Raw genomic sequence first — 22,204 nt, forward strand, 5'->3', positions numbered from 1 at the left:
GGGTCTAGGGGTTAACATGACTGGCGAGTCACCCTGGGTATCTCCGGCCTTAACATGTGACAAAGAACTGGGCTCAGTCTCATCATCACTATCGCGACGTGGTCATAATTTATTCTGGGTAAAATCAAATTGACCTTAACTTTCAACGGCATAACACGGACAAGGGTCAAGTTCCCAGCTGATCAAAGGTAGTAAGTAAAGTTATTAGGAACACTTACCTCATCTTTGATGAAAATAAAAAGAATAACAACACCAAAGTCAGATAATAATAATTTCTTTAATATTTAAAACAAATACCCTTAGGATCCATAAACTTCGACCAAGGGAAACTACAGCGCCAGCTACATGGATTTCTGTTGTGCACACATAACCAGTTTGCTATAAGCGCAACCTTACTTACATTTGTTAATCGCGCAAGGTAACTTAGTCTGCGCTAATAACATACGGGTATTGTAGTCCAATAAAATTGATATTTCATAAGAGGAGTTTTAAATCGAATTATTTACTGATAAAAGTGACAAAAAACCAACAGAAATACGTAACAGTGTGAAGGTGTCAACTGTCTGAACCGTCGTGTTTGGGTGAAACAGTTGTTTTAGTCATTTACCTTCATCCTAGGTGTTAAGAAATTCACACGGTCCGTCCTATTAACTTGAAATTACACATTCCTGTGAAATCAAATACATTATCTTTTCATGATGTAGATTTAGACCATAGCCAAATATTCTCTCGCTCTTTCCGCGCTGCACGCTCCAAGGGAATCCGGATTTAGGCTATCGCCCCGTAGACCGGCCCAGACCGTACTCGGGCACTGTATACAAAAAATGTGTTAGAGCTATCTGGCAACTACATTAAGAAAGCGCATATTCATGCACAATTTGAATAGAGGCCTCTGACACCTTTTCATTTTTCCCATTCTGTATCCTTTGAAAGTTTAGCATTTCTTGCAAATTGTCATAGTAACGTGAATAAAAGTTCGTTTCGAAAAAGAAATAGAAAAGTAATAACTAGGTGGCTCTCCAAATATAAACAATATATAATATCTTAGTTTATTTTAGTTTAACATCATTAAGTAAAACAAATTGACTTATTATAGACTTTGATTAGCAAATGTTATCGTTATACAAACTATGTTGAAGATTCATCGAAAAATTCATTTCCATAAAAATCTCATTTGGAACCATTTTGTTGTTGCTTGTCGCATGTATGAAAAAAGTTGTAATTTACTTTATAACACCAAGCAAAATGTAAACAACATGGCAAATAAATTAGAAGTCGGCATTTATACATTAGATTAACAGTTTCGCTATGTCTGTTGCTTCCACTGGTGGTTGTCCTATATCAACCATAACATGAGTATAAAGTTTAGTATTGTAAACAAACACAAGGCTATAGTCCAGCGTGTTAAGCCCATCTCGCCGGTATCGATTTTTTACAGTTTTCAATAAATATGCCCTGAAATAAGAAGGGATAAGTTATTGCTTGTCATAATGCTGATCAAATAAATTATTGTCTGCAAACAGTAGTATTGTATACTATTACGAACATTTTACGAATTCTTGTATACAAGCAATTTTCGCAGATATCTATTAACAACTTTGGCACAAAATTAATCTGTCTGCTTTCATACTGGAAACGGTTCGTTCCATATTATGATATGATAAATGCGTACACCTTTGTAGATTTTTCGACAGTTTTATGTTTTAGTTTTAGATATAAAAATACGTTGTAGAACACAAAGGAAACAATAACACATAAATAGTACTTCAGTTGAAATAATGTTACCTTATTTTCATGGGAGAGGTCTCTCTGTTCTCATGTTTGATCATTTTGTATCTCCCTATATTAGCCGGTGGTCTTTCAATCTTCAAGTGTGAGGACTTCAGTCTTGAAGAAAAAAAGTCATAATTGACCAAAAAGTATATTATTTCTTAAATGAGATAATCTAAATAGCTTCTTTTTACAATTAGCATTGTTTAACATTTTTACAGTTAGCATTGTTAAACATAATACTATGTTGACTTTTGACGAAGTTTGTAAAAGCTCTCGTTGTTAGGTCGTGGAGTGCATTTCAACTAAAAACTAGTACACCGCTTATCGCAGGTTTATCCTTGCATTATTTTGAAAGGAAATACATTGAGCCTTTCTCCAGTGGCAGACGTTATTATTGCATTTAACAAATCAACATTATGGATGAAAATCTATAATTCGGATAATCTGTTTTTGCTAAAAATGATTGATACTTTTTAAACATCTGGAGCTATTCCTGATGGATATTTGTCATTATTTATTGTTTTAAATATGTTTTTACAATGACAATTACATGTTGTCTTTATACAAATCTATAAGAAGACCTTTTGTGAAACATAAGACGCATCCAAGCAGAATGATGGCAGGCTCCGTTTGATTGAGTCTGTAAATGAGAGATAATGAAAAATGCAACACTCCCGAGTGTCCCTTACACCGGTTGAAGCTGAAGTTATAAGTATAAAATGCTCGTTAAACAAATAAAGAAATAACAACACTGAGATCAATAGCGCGGCGGTGTTTCGCGACCTTCACGTGGCAATTACATTATGCACCTTTGGTTGATGTTAAGACTGGAATTTCTGCGTTAACGTTTTAATACACTTCGATGTACCACTGATACGTTCAAAGAGCGATAACTTTGCAAAGAAGAAACGTAAATGTTAAATATGAAGTGACATACTGCAACGAATGTTATCATGACATGAAGGTCAGTCAAATATGTTTGTTTTCGATGACCTTAGATTAAACGAATATTCAAGTTTTCCTTTTTGGAATGAGCCAAGTTGTTAAATACATTTCAGTCTACATCTGTCTATTTTGTTTTTGTTTTTTGATGACCTTAGATTAAAACAATATTCAAGTTTACACCCTTGACGAGGCGAGGCATGATGGTGCTGTTACCTCTCATCAACAGACTCAATGGAACAGGTCTGTTATATTTTGCGTGGTTGCGTTTAATGTTTCGAAAGGATATTATACTAGATCTGATTAGTTTGCAATTGTGCGACAACATAATGAAATAGATTAGAATGATCATACTAGAAGGATGCAGACTAATGCAGTCCAACATACTGTTGATTAGGTAATTTTCACGTTAGCTTTATGTAGAAATTTTATTGTTGGTAGCCTCTTCCGTGGTGTTAAGGAGTTCATGGAACGTGTGTGTCTGTGCTAAAGAAATTATTCTTACTAATATTAACGAGTAATTTGAATTCTCGAGTGGCATTAATTGCGAATATTAGCGAAAATAAAACCACCGCGAACATTGCATAATCTACAGTAGTTTAGTTACAGCTTCACTCTATATACCTTTGAGTCATGTCGTCATCTTCGGCTCCCCATCCCCAATACAAATTAGAGTATCTATATACCTTTGAGCCATGTCGTCATATTCGGCTCCCCATCCCCAGTACAAATTAGAGTATCTATATACCTTTGAGCCATGTCGTCATCTTCGGCTCCCCACCCCCAATACAAATTAAAGTATCTATATACCTTTGAGCCATGTCGTCATCTTCGGCTCCCCATCCCCAATACAAATTAGAGTATCCGTTAACTCTTAGAAACTGCTCACGTTTTATGCTAAAAACACCACCTACTAACGTCCAGTAAGGCAGTCTGAAAAGACAATGTGCAGATATCTTAAAATTGGTTTATAATAATTTCAGTCGGCTGACACTTGAAAATCAAGTGGTTGTGTATGCTAACTGATCTTATAATGATTTGCCGTCCGTATCATATCATCATTGAGATAAACACGTGTATTACAATAAGCTAACTTTGAAAAATTACTAATTTAACTTCTTGTTAAAAACAGTAGAGTGAAAATGGGCGTTGCATTTTATCATTTATTATATTACACACATTGCTGTCAACTATTCTAAATCTGTCTTTATAGTGTAGGTACATGCTTATTTTCGTTGAATATGTAGAAGATAATTATAATGTTTGCTTCCGTGCAATATCTTCCGCCAAGTGAACCTCTGATGCAAAAGTTTACTCGACTGGAGTAGCTTGTGTAGAAAACGAAGGATATGGTGTTCACGAGTGTAAGATATTTTGATTTTACATAGGAAACAAACATATTATATTTTCATTCAATTATTTTCAAAGATTGTAACCAAGTTTTACTCTACCTGCGACTAATATATCTGATTTTTTTTCATTGTTATATTTCAACCATTCATTGAAAAACATGTAGGAAATGTTTATGTTTCGACTAAAGGACAAGTATACCCACTTCGTTATTTGCGTGTTTTATGTCTTTGATTTTAATTTTTATGTATATATCAATGGAATAAATTTCTACTTGGCAGTAAAACTGTAGTTACCATTTCCTGTGTAAAATATATTTTATTTGTAAAATAATCATCATTTGTCATACTAACTCTAATGATCATTAATCAGCACGGGTTTTCCGCAAGTTTTCCTTCAACATCCGCTATCAGTTATAAACTTCATCACTTTCCGCCCTGTCGGACACCCTATTCAGATATTATTAGTTCTTATTTGCAAGAGGCGGTTTGGGAATATTATCTTATTGATAAAACGTCATCTGTGTTGACGGGTAATTTTCTTAATCTCATATATGTTTATTTCAGCAGTGACTCTGATAGGAATCAATTGTCCTCCTAACATTTGCAGCAGTATAACACGGCGACTATTTTTTAGTATTTGAATCTATTGATTAATGATCATACTTTGTAATTAAGGCCTATCCAACTCGAGATGTCAGTTGGAGTCATTTCTTAAATTTTAAACATGTTGGTGCCATCTATGGCGAAAAGACACTGCTTTACTAATTTAGTAACAGTGAGTTGACATGTCAGAAACTCTAAAATGAAGAAACACCAAAGCCTTATGAAATATGTGTCTTTTCCACCGGTTAATATTTTTACATATTAGATAAAAAGCTGAAATGTCATGCTCAACCTCAGATATTTTAAAATCGTAAGACAGGGTTAAAAATGGACACTTCATTAGCAAAAAGTGAAGGAAATTCGGGTTCATGATTTTAGAAAGAATGGCCGCTGCTCGTGAACCCTGGACGTTGACCAATAAAAATGCGACTTCCGTTTTCATAACTGAAGTTCGCCTGGCGTCGTTTATTTTGTGTCTCAAAAACAAAGAATGTCTTGCGAGAGTGTGTAAAAATGTTCCCGTCGTCCCAAGGATATCAAAAAGCATCCCAAACAAGCCAAGTTTTACTGATCTAGAAATCTAACTACAAAGGTGGTTATTTTCAAATTTAAAATTATAACATGCAAGGGCGGTTGTTTTAGAAATTAGAAATTTAAAAGGTGTTTAGAAGATGAATTGCTCTGGATATAAATTTTGAAAACATACTCAGAAATTTATCTTGAGAACTTAATTAGTATTCTCACATTTTTCTTAAGTGCCCCTGGGATATATTACATCAATGAAGCTGACAGTTTCTCATTTATAGAAATATTTATTGCTATTGTGAAGCATATAGCGTGACTTAGCCGAATAGACTCTAAACTAAATAAACAAGGAGGTAACATCTGAAATGAAAGTGATTTTACTGGAACATTTTAAACTCGTACACAGTGATGTATTTACCTGCCGTCCGAGTAAAATTTCAAGTACACTAAAACACACTTACAAATATTCATATGTTCAATATTCAAATATTACGTCGCCATTTTTTTCCGTATATATAATATGTACCACAAATACATACAGTTTCTATGTTGTACAGATATCAATAAAACGTTTGATGATCATCTATATAAATTTGAAAATGAATGTATTTTTGGCATTAATCTAAATATGATATTGTTGTATTTTTGATTAAGACATAGCTCATGTTTATGAACTGATTTATACAGCACCAAATTTCATGAAGGCTTTAGTTTTGCGAAGTACTGGTTAATGAGAAAGTTATAACTTCAAGACTGAAAATAAGTATTTGATTATTCACTATGTGCAAGCATAGTAACCTTTTGCTGGTAGAGCGTTTAAGATAAAAATGATATGCGTTCACGTTCTTCCTGGCCTAAAATCAAAAAGTCATACATATGAATCAATCGTGTATAAAGTGTAGCATTTTGATCCTGTCTGTTGTGTTATGGTGGCCCATGCGCCACCTTTAACTATACATTATATTCATACTACTTAAAGTAACTTACCTATAACTAAATTTGTCGACAGAAATTGACATATGACGTGGAAACTGACCACACGTGTACATATTTTTATCATTTTCCGGCAGTAAATCCACATCGTGAAATATAACACAGTCGAATGTCCAAAGCTTCCAGGCCTCCATAAATCCGGCGTTCATCACTCGACCTTTATTGAAGGTCATATTTCCAAACTGAAGAAAAGGAAAACAATCACATTAAAGTTAGTTACTAAAGTATGTAAGGTTACACGATGATATATGGTGTACTAAGATATTAAACATTTATACATGTACAACTCAAATCATCAGCTTTTGGAAATGTAAGTAGTATTCCGCATTGTGGCTTTGTGAATTCAAGTCGTAAGCTGGTAAATTCATGTTAAAGATACGATAGGTCGCGCATTGCAATAAAAAGTGTAGTTATAAAATGTGCAGTCGTTGTCCATTTGCATAAAAAATGTGGTCTGAAGGCACTTGTTTTGACCGTCAAAAATTTCACTCTAGTTTCCTTTCGGACTCTTACCTACAAATATAGCATACTGGGTGTAAATAACCAAACACAAAGAATTCTTTATGTTTATCAAAATATGTCACATTTTGTTCTGTTCTAAATACCACTGTTATGTGTTTAACTCCTTTTTGGTTGATATAAATGGAAATCTTAATCATTTGTTAAATTGTGCAGACTGAATAACAACACATTCTACAGATAAAAACTGACCATTAGTTTCTAGACATCTGCCAGTATTAATGGAATTTCAATATTTAGGTTTAAGATACTGTCACATCCCATTTTTCAATACATAAATACCGGATTTGGATAGAATTATGAAAAATAACTACATTTCTATTTCTTCAGAGCAACTGAGTCCTTGCTACAGTTGAATAAAGTTCAAAAGTAGAGAGAAAGTGTTGACTATCAGAACATATAAACAAGGAATACTAATTCTTCGTTTAATTACCTGTTCAAAAACAAATATCCTAAATTCGAGAAGCTGTCTCTTCAATACTGGAATCAGGTAATGTAGTAACGTGTGCAGGTGTGTCTCTCTGTTCCGGTAGGGAATAATAATTGCTGTCCGTTGTCTCGCAACGCATGTGATGGGTTTCCAAAACCCGCCCAGTTGAATGTCAGAAAATCTCAATTCATCTGAAAGATGGTCTGGGACCCTTGACGAAATAACAGTTTTTCCTTCTAAAATAATTTAAAACATATCATCTATTCTCTTAGATAGAGAACTTTTATGGACAAACCTCGAGTATTTATATCATGATGGTAAATCGAAAAGTATAAAAAAAGTATGAAAAGTCTTCCTTAATTTGTAATTATTTAAGAGTTTCGTCCTAGTAATTTCTATAAGGAACACCACAAAAGTTTATGAGAAACTTGATTCTTGAAGATTCCTTCAAGCAATTTGCTTGCATATAAATTAAGACAAAAGATGCATGCTGTCTTTTTTCTTCTGAAAATGTTTACAAAACTTCCGTTAATGTTTCACTAATTGCATGAAAACAATTTGCTACAAAATATTTTGAGGCTCTGTGGCCGGGCACTATGAGGACATCAAGCAGTATGGTATAAATGTATATGATTCTGCAATAGTTTTCGAAATTTACATTTGCTAATTTTTATACAGGCACACACATATTTATCTATTATTCTAATATGCGTGGCTCTGGTAATCCACTCTTACGCTAGAATGACGTCACCGTGTTTTAACACTATTTATACACTCGGGCGATAATACGTCCTCGTGAAATTATTACGACCGACTTATAACCGCCCATCGTGCATAAATAGTGTTAAAACACTCTTTTGCTATAAATTATTTCTTAAATGGAAACAACTAAAGATAACTTGAATAAATTATTTGAATGACGTATTACCACACGAGGGTATAATAAGTACTAAAACACGCTTGTGCTATAAATCATTTCGATTCTAGTAAGTCCTTAATCTAAAACATTAGATAAAATATAAAAGCGCTCTGTTTTGGTCGCAACAAAAACTTTGACGTCACCGCACGCTAACGTGACGTCATTCTAGCGTAAGAGTGTTTTAACAGAGACAAGCATATTAGAATATCATAACAACAGTGCCATTGTAATAATGTGTATATAGTATTGTTTCATTATTTTTAAGAAATATTGTTATCATTTTAGTTTAAATAGATTTCTTTTCTTACCCAAGTTACTTGGAATATCAGGACACTTTTCAGCGGGGTTGTCTTTTAATACACCCATAGTTTGTGTATGATATTTACTGGTTCCTGTATTTGTTTGATTGTGAGCGTGGCTAATGCTATAATTTTGATCATATACATATTTATTCAGTATCATCCTCTTTTGAACAGGTTTAAAGTTCTGCATCAGCTTTTCATTATTGATACTTTTATTTTCCTTTATATTTACAGAGTATTTTGAATTCAGCACAGTACCAGCATCATCATTTAATTTGATACTAGTTTCTATATTTTCATTTGTTTTGTAATTTATTTCATGCATAAACACTTCCTTTTTATTCACTTCATTTTCAATACTTGATGTTGGCGTCAATTCGTTTTCTGTTACTTCTAAAAATCTTAGTTTTCTTTCATGGAATGCAGTATAAGTATTATCACCAAATCTTCTATGCCTTTGTTCTTTGGATATTTGGTCAACAATGTTAAGCTTTAAAATGTACTGTTTTATTCTCTCAACATAAATTAACGCCAGTAATTGCTCCTTGTGCGTTCTTGTTGGCAAGTATTCTTTCTTCATCATTGTCTCAATACCCTTTTCTAAATGTTGCAGCATCGCCAACATTTCATGGGCTTTGTGTGTATCTCGATATCTGTTGCTGTTGTGATTCCGGCGATGAACTACCAAAATCTGTGATAGTGTTACCATTATAACTAGAATTACTGCCAACAGATATAATGTCCGAATGACATCTTTTCTTTTGAACATGTTTTGGCAAGCATAATTGGAGTTTCATCCTGTGTTTTCAAAAGCTTGAATAACGTCTAAAAGATTAGCTAAAGTCTTTCGAGATTCTTATGTCAGGATGTCTGTTTAGACAGGCACACAGCTGATTGTAAGTCTTTCTTTAATGACTCTGGAAAAGAAAGAAAAGAAAGATAACACGCTTAAGACAGTACAGTGACTGACAAAATTCATATTTACATGAATAAAATCAATATATATCAAATATGACTAAGTTTAAACTCCTTTGCCCGAATAATGATATATACAATTATGAAATATATTTACCATTTAACTATCACATTTGTTTGCCTTTTACATCCGTACAATCGCTGTATTAAAAGTATTCCATATTATACGTATATAAATGACGGTAAGATGCCATAGCATGTTTTCGTTTCCTTTAATCCTATACGGTGTACTAACATCGTTGCTTCTGAAATGCAAGCAGTATCGGAAAACAGCTCCGGCTAGCGTCATCAATGGACGCTTGTCCAGTGATCATAGTATTTATGAAACCTAACCGTGCTATACAACTTCGATAACAGTTTTTGGTGGCTGCTGCCACCAGTGTTGAAAAGAATACTCAGTTTGAGAAATCTTGTCAGTTCTTAAGACCATCCTAACAACACAACCAAAAATAGTTCCAAGCTTTCCAGGTAAACAACTATCTACACAACGTGCTGAATATGCAAAGCTACAATATATGCGTTAATACCATTTTTAATGTAAATTCGGAGACTAAAATCAATATAAACTGAAGTCAACGTTTTAATTAAAACAACCACGTGTATGAATACAAATATGCAAATTTATGGTCACGTGAATAAACGATGACCTCATATCACCTGAACTGGAGCGATGATATTGATTAGCTATTGCATAGTACTGCCCCAGAGGTCACGTAGCTTATAACGTAGAAAAGGTAGCTTATATATATAGAAACCTAGCCTAGGAATCCAGACTGACAATTCAAAAATGTTTCCTAACCGTAGTGTCACATGTATATCTCCCGAAATTTAAGGCTTTATTTGATAAAGAACAATGACTTCTGCCAGCAATAATCCGCGGCTAAAAATAGAAACGGAATTTCAACGGAAAAGTTTCCAAACATTTCCGGTTCATAGACAGCTTTTCCAGCAAATTGTAACACTTTTCAAATATGTCAGAACAAACTTAAATGTTCGTCATAGCTATCAAGTTGTAAGATGTTATATTAATGCTACCCTAGTGATCTAAGAATGTTACTGAATTTTCGACTGCATTGTCTCGTTTTCGTTTCAAGCCCGCAAAAATATGACCACATGTTAATTAGGCTATTTATAGAAAATCGATAATCAGCAGTGATATGGATTTCTTCAGGCGTTGATACTGCCAATTAAAACTAATTACCGCAAATTTAGTGATATGATTTATGAACAGGACAGTAATATATGGATATAACTTGAACATGTACAGTTCATCGTTATATCAAGAACAAAATAATATACTAAAACATGCTTAGCAATACGAGATCGAACAAAAATAAAAGAACATTCAGATAAAATTCATTCGATATTGTATGCAATGTGAAATGCCGTGAGAATCAAAGACATGTATGTTTTCTAAATAATATTCCCAGCTCACGGATAATCTTCCTTCAGCAAATGTACAATATAAAATACTATATGTATGCATACATACACATGTATTCGGTAGAATTTCGTCTGACAAAACACGAATAATCAACGTGGAAACCCACAGGTCGCCCAAGCTGACAAATGTTGCAAGCTCGCTTTGACTAAGTGGTGCTACTGTATCACGTTTTCATTAAAGTGAAAGTGGGCGCAGCGATGATACTAATACTCGCCTTTTTGAAACGGCAATCTGTCAGACTGTAGCAAGTCGTCGGATAACAGATCTGACCAACTTAAAAATTGAATTGTTTCAAGACAGATTCTGCTAACTTCAGCGAATTTCATTCGAGTCGCACCATGGGAAAAACAACATAGTGCATTTGTGACCAGCATGTACCCAGATCAAACACTCTGGCCAGGATCCTTGCTGTTCGCTAACGGTTTCTCTAGTTGCAATAGGCTTTGAAAGCTAACAGCATGGATTCTGACCAGACTGCGTGGATTCGTTTCGCGTTACATATTTTTCGACGTTTTTCTCGGTCTGACTAATGTTGTAACCTTGTCTGACTTAATGTCTAGCATTTTTGCGAAGCCTCCTGTTATGTCTAGCGAACTTTTGAGTATAACAGATGGAGTGATAATTAAGGCACCTCTAAAATACACTGGCTGCAGACTTGACGTTCTGAGATGCATTTGTGGTGCATATTTGTGTTGTTTTCTTTCACAAAAGTCTCATGAAAACCACAGCTATCTGATATGGACTAAATCAGTGTGTATAATAATTCATGACAGAGACTGCCCAAAAGCTTTAAAAAGAAATCTTAAAAGCTGAATGATTTGGAGAAAAAGCTTGTATTATTTATTCATAGTAAAACATCTTCGATGCAATTTATGTTGTAGTTTTCGTCAGGATCAAAACTGTTCGTTAAAGACTGAATCAGTGTGTATGTAAACAATGACCGGCAGTGAAAAAGGATGAATTTTGAAACCAAAGCCGAATATTAAAAAAATGCAAAAAATGTTCATATGGTTTATATTAACAATTCCTCAGTTGTCGCTTTCTTTGTAATATTTTGAACATTGATTAGCAGCCACCATCAGCGCTTTGAGCACTTTGATTTATGTAGTACCTGATTAAAGAAATTTTGAGTTGGCAAATGCTTATAAACACGTTGGTCTTGTTTTTGCCAAATTTATAGTTGTATATTCAACATTAATTTTAATAATCGGAATTTGGAGCACATCTCCAGTATAAAAGAGTGAGCCTTTATTTAAATACTAAAGTCTTTTCTGACATTTAATAATGTTTTGACTGTAGTTACTAATTATCTACGAACTATTTGTCTCATTCTCTGATTCTTTGTGGAGAAAGAAAAATGCTACCCATACAAAATTATGTATAATCAGTCTATTGTCTGACAGTTTGTTTAAAAATACTGTTTAATAGAGTGTTCATTTGGCGCTAATTTCTTTTGTCCGTTCGCAAAATTAAATAAATAGAAATTGTAAAGTCCTTCGGGAGTATTGAACAGGGACAATGGAGGTAATAACAGACTTTGTTTGATTTATTTAAATTCTATGTCCAGCGCATGTATCGTTACTTGTTTCAACCTGGCTTTCGTTGAAATGTATTTTGTCTGTAACGTCTCAGCCGACCAAACTGCTTTTTCAGTTCTTTTATATTTAACTCAGTTTTAACTTGATCTTCATCGTATCTTTTACTTGCCATATAAAAAAGTTTCTGAATGAAATTCTAATCAAATTCCAATCAATCTAATCAGTAGACGGGCTTACGATTCCGATACGTGTGACTTTAAACCCCCCAGTTTCCTTTATATAGGTTACTGACCGTTCCAAGGCGGTGCCCCTATTTTCAACTGGTTGTTTTGTCTGTCTTGTATTGTCTGTTGCGTATGTTTTCTTGTTTGTTGTAAGCGTTTTTTCCTCCACCTCACTCCCCTTATTGCCCGCTCCTTTCCCTTGCATTTACGCTACTTTTTGCATCCCCTCCCCCTTTACTTTTAGTACGTTTTCGTGGCTCCCCTTTGTTTTTTCAGCCGAATCCTAAGACGGTACTTGATTGTTTTTTCCTACTTGTGTGGGTGCGTTTGTATGCTTGTGTGTAACGGTGCCCTGCTGTTTCCTTATGTGTTGCTTGTTCGTTTTTCTATGTTATTCAGTTGATCGTAGTTGTTTGTTTATCTTTGGTACATGAGTGTCTGCGCTATTGTGGTTTACTTTGTAGTGCGACTGTTTTTAAAGAACATGGCATTCCCTTGTATATTCGTCCTTGTTCAACTTTCCCCTTCGGGCTCCTTCACCCCTCCCCCCCACCCCATTTCGCCCTTTACCACTTCATTCCCCTCCATCAATATTTAGCATGAATTAATATGTACTTGTTGGATGTTTGAAGCAACCTGTCTAATATTTTTCAATTACAGCTTCTTTTTGTTGATGTCCTACTATGCAAATACGTGGCTCTGGGGCTGTGTTTTTGATCTTCTGTGCTTCCGAGAAATCTACCCTTACCTATTATCTTTTAAATGAAAGATGGTCAATAAAGTATCAGAAAAGGTAACATGGAAAGAAATGAAAAGACAATCAACAAAAACAAAAATCCAGTAGAAATTGACACGTTCCTCTATTAATACAATGCTCTACAGCGGTGTGACAATGGACGATAGAAATGTTAATAACAACCTAAATGCCATAGGACGCAAGTAATATCATTAACACGACACGAGTCTATTATGCTATTAATTGCCTATTTGATACTTTCAGGAACATATTGTATTTAGACCTATTTGTTGTCACATAGTTAGTGGTCAGCAGTTTGTAAGCCGTAACATTACTGTCCTGTATTGTAGTTCGTATCATTTACACACTAATCAAGAGTTATATTAATTATCTCCATTGACCCATGTCATATATCATGATTATTATTGTATCAACAATAAACATACATTGCCATTCAATATATTATCATATATATTTACAGGTATGTTCTGAATTGCTAGTATATATTGTTAATTACATGAATGTGAGGTTTTTAACTGATCTGTTGTTTCAAAGCACATCTGATGACATATACATGTGATGAAGCCTTTGTTATGTCATCAGCCGCCATTGTTATTGTATCAGAAATAAACATATATTGCCATTCAATATATATATATATATATATATATATATATATATATATATATATATATATATGAAGATATTTTTTTTTTCCAGTGCCATTCTCATGCATAGAACACAAATAAACCAATTAACCTTGTGACACAAAGACAAATTCAAACGAAATGACAGCAAGGACGAAAGGAACACATAATAGAATACAGCGGTCGTCGTCTTTGAACAATCAACGACAGAAGATCATTGAGGAGTGTGAACCGGTTAATTTACCACATACCATTACTCTTTACCCTATCATGTTCTAAAGTTACAGGGCAAAGTTATCAATGGTAGGATAAACGCTTAAACATGTCGTGGTTTTGTTTGTTTTTATGTTGGATTGTTTTTGTTTGGTTTGACGCCACACCGACACAACAACAGGTCATATGGAGACTTTCACGAACAAAAGGTCATATGGAGGCTTTCACCTGTTCCGTTCGATACAAAGGAACACATAATGTCTAACAGTAAAAAGGCTGTAATGTCTGAAAAAGTCGGGTCATAACTTTTTTTAAAATAAATCTTTTTTGTTTTAATGCAAACCATTTTGAGTAACACAAAATCTTTAGAAATTTTGATATCAGGTTCATAAATACTAGAAAGTAAACAGGATAAAAAATAAAAATTGATGACAGTTATCAAGAAATCCTCGTAAAGTAGTATACGCCAACTTAACTTATAGGAATTCAACTAAAACTCAAGAAATACTATCACATCCTAGGAATTCAACTAAAACTAAAGTGATTGTAACAAAACATTTGCAAATTGTTGGTCGGAGTGGAAGGAAATTGTGTATACAGACAATTTTCTTTCGCGAAAATAATAAATAGCAAACAGTGCCGATTATAGACGATTGTAAGCAATTATCTAGGTCTAGAAAACCAAGAAAGGAGGTATTTGTATAAATTTTTTATTGACCCTTTTAGTGTTGAATGCCTAAATTATCGATCATGTAAGAGAGAGGGACAGGTCTTAACTTTACCGGGGTGCACACCTAAAGAATATGTAAAGCAGTTTACAATATCACTAAGAAGAAAAATAGCCGTTTGAAATCATGTTATCGATTGCCTACCTTTTCCTATGCTAATATAATAAGTCTTATACATGTATTCAAGAAATAATCTTACATTCTAACATTCTAACAATAATCTTACATTCTAACAGATGTTCATGGTTATTTTTAAACTATCTCATAACAATGCGAAGGATTATACTTATATATGACACTTTAAAACAGGGATCAATGTCAAATTAAATTCTTACATGAAACAATCTACTTCTTATGTAACAAAAGAAAGAGCTTGAATTATTTTTTCGTGTTCGAATGTAAAAATATGTTTTGCATTTATTGTTTTCAATTTAAAATCTACTTTAATACTGATCAGTTTATATTGTTAAAATCGCTGTGCATTTGCAGAATTAAAGCTTTCTAGACAAAGCATAAACAACTCGACACTCGTGTTTGAATTTCTTGGACTAGATTATAATTGCTCTACGAAATAAGCATTTTAACAAACTAGAGCCTACACAACAATTAGTGTTCATTAAGTATAAGCTATAAACCATTCGGGAAAGTACTTTGTGTAATTTTCTTCTTGGAATTACTTCACCATTATGCATAATTTCATCAGAGAAGAATACACCCGACAATAGATTATGTCTAGTTGATAGATTCTGCAATTATTTAATGTTCTGTCAATCATGCAACAAACATGTATATTTCTATAACACTAACGACATCAACAACAATGAACATCCTCAGGCCTTGATTTCCGAGTCAATGCGATGTTGTTATCGTTGTTGTCCGTTTTTAACGCGTAGCTTCCATTCTAACTAAGATTTGACACTAGAATAACTTGTACTTATGTATATGGAAACATGATCATAATTTAAGGAACAAAAGTCAATAGCATCAGCGTTTACAAATTGATGCTGTTAAACGTTTGGGAACTTGTTTGTGTAATTTTCTCTTGGGAAATAGTCCATCACAAATATGCATATCTTCACAGCTCTCGCAAAACAAAACACAACAGTCTAGCCGAATGAATTACAAAATCTACATAAATACTCTATACATTGGAAGATTGTATATTTAGCAGTTTGCTAGTATATCTTAACGTAAATAATCTTATCTTTTCTCAAATGTTGACATTTTGACCTTCGGCATTTAAACAGAACGGCATTTTCGTCCGTTGTATACGCGTACCTAAAATGTTCATTGATTTTGTATACCTTATGTTAGTAAAACGTCACACCAACACAATTATAGGCCATATGGTAACTTTCAAGCTTTTGATGGTGAAAGACCACAGGTGCCCCATCATGCATTATTTCATCACGGGCTGGCACCTAGGTAGAACCACGAACCTTCCGTAAGCTAGCTGGATGGCTTCTTCACACGAAGGATTCAACGCCCCGAACGAGGCTCGAACCACATCGGCGAGAGGCAATTGATTAATTGCAGCGATCTTAGCCACTAGGCCCATAATTTTGTATACTTCTATATAATCTTACGAAATACAGATGTTTGTAAACATTACTTTGAATGTATTGACATTTGATAGAACAATTTGGAGCTAGTTTTACCTACGTTTATATAGTCTCTTTAGAAGTTAAGAAGTACAATGGGATCTAAAGCAACCGACAAGGGGATCAAAGGCAACCAGATTTGAAGATATTTTCAAAATCGAGCATCTAGCATAAATCTATCAATAAAGTGCAGTGCTGATTTTTCAATTCTTATAAGCTATAGACACGGTCACAATTACTCCATGCATTACCTCAAATGTTCATACGTCAATAAAAACGTATTCAATAGATTCTGATATTCTGTAGGAAAATGAACTTATCTCAGTGTCTATAACCATTCACAAGTTTTATCTACTACCAGTATGTAATCACTCCGTTGATACTTTATTGAAATTACTTCACGACAGTAAATATTTCATCAAGAATATTACGTTATTCTTGATGAAATTTCCACAAGACAAAACGCAAATGCGTAAAAGACAATATTTGATTAAACCTTTATCATTTTATTGATAGCCTTAAGCTACCTAAACCACGGTGTTCTTGTTTGCTATTCTAGGATACATGTTTGGCATTTCTTGGAGGCACTCAAGCTAAATATCAATTCAGTGTGTTCAGACAATACGCAGATAATATTGTCTTACTCTTGTGCTTGTTTCCTTACCAGGGCCAGTAGTGCTAATCTAAGTAGAACTAATACAAAACTTGACATGTAAGGTGCATACATTCGTTTTTAAGAAATAACTAGTACATAATCCGATAAAAGGTTAGAACTACAATTCAGTTTCAGCCGCTAACTAGATTTAAATAATTTTGTTAACACTGTGGTACCATTGTCAACTGTCCATTTTTTTTTACATAATTAATTATTGCCAGTGTCTCGAAAAGACACGACATCATCAAGAATCAGTGTTTACCGGAATAGTTACTTAATTGATGTATATGTACTTAGAAACCTTCTAATGGAACTCTGGGGTCATTAATATGTAATTTCCCCGCCACTTCACAAGCTAGACTTTTCTTTCCATTGGCTTTTACTACATGACATTAAATTGTGGCTTCACCTCTACACACGCAGTAAGTTTATATATTGACTGGATGACTGTATGCCTGACAGACTGACTGACAAATCAATAGATCAATCAACTTCGATTAACTGATTTACTTTCCGGCATATCAACATTATCTATATGTAATACATGTATATGTAAAAATATCATTTTTTCATCTTTACATATATATATCACAGGCATTCCTTAGCAGATTTAGAGCAAATATCGTTGTTATTTGAAATGAAAAGACACACCTTGTACAGCTATACAATACTAGTACCTGTTTTGCCTAGGATAGCCCATAAAGCCCGACAGCTTATTTCGAGTGGGGTCCTTTTTATGCAAACAGTGAGGGAAATTGTCAGACCGGGCAATTCCGGTATTCCACTTAAACATTGCCCGATCGGGAAATTTTGCGCCAAAAATTGCCAGATCGGGTAAGAAAATGGTCAATTTAGACACTTTAGAAAACATTACCTGTGCATAAGGATATTTGACCTAGAGATGATCTAAATGCACGTTTCGTATCACAAAGGGTATATCTAAGATCCTACCGTTCAAATTGTTCTTTAATTGTCTAGATTCTGAGATATTTACCCTTAAAAATTCACTTTCCCGTTTTGGCAACTTGCTTTCCAGATCTTTCCCAATCAGGAAAGTGACTTTTAGATAGTATACAGCAGCAAAACAAATAGGAAACAAACCGTAAGTATCTATAAATGATTTATTCTATTAAATCGGTACATTATAGTTCATGGTGTGATCAGGAATTCTTGCAAGAGTCATTACCAGAACGCTCAACCTGCAAATAGAAACAAAAACATTTGAAAGTAAGCAAATGGGTGAAAAACTGAATTAGAGTGAGTAAAAAAAAACAGTTTTATTTTCAGTGTACATGGTGTAGTTGTACTTACAGTAATGTGCATTTGGTTGTGTATAACTGAATACTTCAAACTTGCGCCTATCGGAATATCCTCAATGATTTTCCCAAGGCGATGAGGGACAGATACATCATATTTAATGGTTGAATCACACCTCCGCCTCTTTCATGTTGACTTGGCCACAGGTGTGAACTATACATAGACTCTGAAGGATTTTGGATGTGTCCAACATAAAATATTTTAAATTTTATATGCATTGCGACACCAGCCTGCACATTGGAAGAGTCTGATCAGGATCAATTCTGTTCGCTAACTGTGTCTTTAATTCCATAGGTTCTGGATCCTGATCTGACTGCGCGGCCGCGCAGGCTGATCTGAATCCATGCTGGTCGCAAACGCACTATGTTGATTTTCTAGTGGGGCTGCTCATATGCTATTTCATGTTATGGCTGATTTAGTTTATAATTTAAATATACATATAAATTAATAAGAATTTCATAAAATTGTGTATCAATATACATATTGCCTGTACATGCTGCTTCAAATATCAAATCAAGCGATTTAAATTCAAGAATTATAATTTGTTATTGTATTTCAAAATAATCATTATGAACTAGATCTATTAAATATGTTGTATGCAGTATAATACCTCTGATATCGATATTACATTTATCATCATAGTCCGTGTCATCTGTACCACAAGATGCTTCAGTCTATCATTTGTTTAGGCAGAGCTTCATTTAATGCGCGATGGCATTCACTACAGTTCTTCCCCACAAAATGACAGTAGGACACAGTAGTTGCATATTTCTCATTTTGGTAAATTTTGTCAACATTTTCAGGGCTTTACTGTTAATATTACGTTGAACAGGAATACGTTCTTCCTTTGTAATTTTCCAGTCAGTATGCAACAAGTCGGTGCCACATTTTTAGTGAGTCTGCTAGCAATTTCCCACAAAATAGAATATATTCACTTTCCTGATTGGGAAAGTCACTATGATTTATATGATGGCATGAAAATACATAACATTTATATGTAAAACTTTTATCCTTTTTAAGAAATGGAGTCTAACAACTGTTCGCTTTTAAAAAAGCAGTGAATTCCAGTCATTAAGAGTAATTTCCGATTTTAATGTCTGAGAAATATCTGCTAAGCCAGTGCTGCTTACACTTTCTCTCGGACTCTTGGAATCTATGATTCTAACAGTTATGTTTTGATAAATGTGTAGTTTGCAATTAAAACTTTCGTTTAAGCCTGGCTACCAAGTAGAACATGAGTAGTTATATATATGATGGTGCGAGCCCGATTTTGACCCAAATTAATTTTAACCCTTGACCTAAACCGACCAATGCTGACCAATTTCAACAAATTTCAAACAAATTTTAACAAATTATTGTTAAAACCTATAGTAAAATATGATTAAACACTTCTACCAAATATTTGCCAAAATCCTGCCAAGTGGCAGCAATGTGGCAGTCGCTGCCAACTTGACAAACTTTTGGCAGAACGTTGGCAAACACAAATTCAACCAATCAAAAGCCTGCCATTTTTCTGCCAAGTGGCAGCAATGTGACAATGTCTGCCAACTTGGCAAACTTTTGGCAAACTTTTGGCAGATTATTTTTATTGATAAAATGTAAAGGTATTTGATTTTATTTTGAATTAGTAAGTATATTATTAGGGTACACATAGTAATTAAAACTAGGGATTAATCCAAAAGTTTACTTTCTTTATAATTTATATATTCCTCCAATATGTGGAATCTGATATAACTATCCGACAAAAGTATAAATGATACTTTTGTATATGTTGAATCGTCATAAGGATGAATATCAAACATTGTCCTTTCTGTTAAATAAATTTTAATTTTTTTCTGATATAAACATATACTATCCGTTTCAGGCCCAAATTCACCGACTATGGGTGTTATATTTACACTCCGTGGGGAAATGTACCTGTAAACCATCTTGCCACCACCTAAAAAGAAAAATGTGATACTTTTACATTTTTCCTTCTGTGCGGTCGCTGTTAAATAAAACTGATATCTATTATATAAATTCCGGTTTTTTTGACTGAAAACACATTTTTTAATAGTACATCCGGTACAACTAGTTTATATTCTTGGTTTGTGTTTATAAAATCTTTATAATCTACGACATTACCAGATTCCAAATTAATCATATCAAAATAGACCACATCATTACCAACTATATTATTATATGTTGAATATATCCAGACACCTTGACTATCGAAATATTTTTTTATTGTTATTATATTATATTGATTAAAGTTTGTTGGCTCTGGTTTTGATTCATCATAATAACCGCTGTTATATTCAAAAAGAAACACTTCACGTGGTCTTAATTTTTCTATTTCTTTTTCCAATTCTTCTTTTATTTTTTTGTCTTTCTTTTTAAGTTTAAGAATTATTTCAGCTAAATCATCAACTCGTTTTGTTGTGGCAACTTCAGAAGCAGATAAATTGTCAACAACACCTTTTGTTCTAGCTAATTGTGTTTCTTGTTTTAAGAAAACATTTTTTACTTTTGTAATTTCTTGGGTATTAGTGGTAATTTCTTCGACATTAGCGGTTATTGCTTTAGTATTAGCAGTAATTACTTGGGTATTAGCAGTGATTGATTCTCCTTGTTTAGCTGATATTTCAACTACAGAGTCCAAATCATTTGTTATTTTTTTAATTTGATCATTAATTATCTTAATTGCTTCTTCTTGTTTAACTGATTTTTCAACTACAGAGTCCAGATCATTTATTATTTTTTTAATTTTATTATTAAATTCATTAATATCTTCTTGTAATTTTTTTGTAATATTACTTAATTCTGCATATTTTAAATTGTGACGGTTGTCAACAATACTAATCCAATTTCGAATTTGTTTTTTAAAGTCATCTATTTTAGAATTGATTTCTTTTTTAAGGTTATCTAATGCTGTATCATGATCATCACCTCTTTGTGAAGCTGCCTTTTCCAATTCAGATTTATATTCTGCAAATTATTTGAAAATGTATCGAGTAAATCTTGATTCCCTTTTGTCATTTCAGTATTTAGTTTATTTATTTCTGTTCTGATTTCTAACTGATACATATTTTGTAACTTTTTCTCAGCTTCAATAATCTTGTCTTTTAGTTCTTCATGTTTAATCATACTATCTTTTAATTCTTGAATTTGGGTGAATAAAATGTTTAAATTAACTCGAAATACTTCTTTTATGTTGTCATCTGTCAAATCAGATTTCTCTTCAAGTTCTTTAATAGAATCAACCATAGCTTTCATTTCTTCTTCAATTTTACCTTGTAATTGATTAATTAATAATGAATTCTTTTTAAAATCTTTTGTTAATTCTTCAATATTCTTTACTTCTACTTCTAGTGTTTGTTTTATACTTTTGATGTCTTCAAGTTTATAGTCATCTATTACACTTTGAATTTTTTTATACACAAACCGTCTTGGAACTGCATCGTTGGGTTTATCTGGATTTCCTAGGTTGATTATTTCATTACCTCCCATATCTAATGCTCTGTTCATTGTGTTATCAAGTCCTTATTTCTGTGAAGATACGATTCCGTTTCCTTTTTAAGCTTTTGAATTGTTTTTTAGTAGCATAATCACTTAATCAATATCAAATTTAACTTTACTTATACTGTCAGGTTGATTAATTTGTTTTACATCATTAAAAACTCCATTATATAATTATTATATATTACCAGTAAAGTTTTTTCTTAAAAACTTCCTTGGTTTGTCAATATATAAGAAATCATATTTTTGATTTGTTGCATTAGCAAAAGT

General features: G+C 33.3%; 1 protein-coding gene across 1 annotated transcript; it reads right to left on the bottom strand.

Moving 5' to 3' along the window:
- Window positions 1–340: 340 nt before the first annotated feature.
- Window positions 341–9,610, bottom strand: LOC123553601 (beta-1,4-N-acetylgalactosaminyltransferase bre-4-like). Its single transcript, XM_045343287.2, has 7 exons — window positions 9,431–9,610; window positions 8,365–9,275; window positions 7,141–7,373; window positions 6,183–6,370; window positions 3,526–3,648; window positions 1,786–1,887; window positions 341–1,455 (listed from the first exon to the last, which is right to left on the bottom strand). Exons 2-7 carry the CDS (start codon window positions 9,125–9,127, stop codon window positions 1,290–1,292), a joined length of 1,575 nt encoding a protein of 524 aa, XP_045199222.2. The 5' UTR covers window positions 9,128–9,275; window positions 9,431–9,610; the 3' UTR covers window positions 341–1,289.
- Window positions 9,611–22,204: the final 12,594 nt, after the last annotated feature.

Source organism: Mercenaria mercenaria, chromosome 4, assembly GCF_021730395.1.
Source record: "Mercenaria mercenaria strain notata chromosome 4, MADL_Memer_1, whole genome shotgun sequence".
Taxonomy (NCBI): domain Eukaryota; kingdom Metazoa; phylum Mollusca; class Bivalvia; order Venerida; family Veneridae; genus Mercenaria; species Mercenaria mercenaria.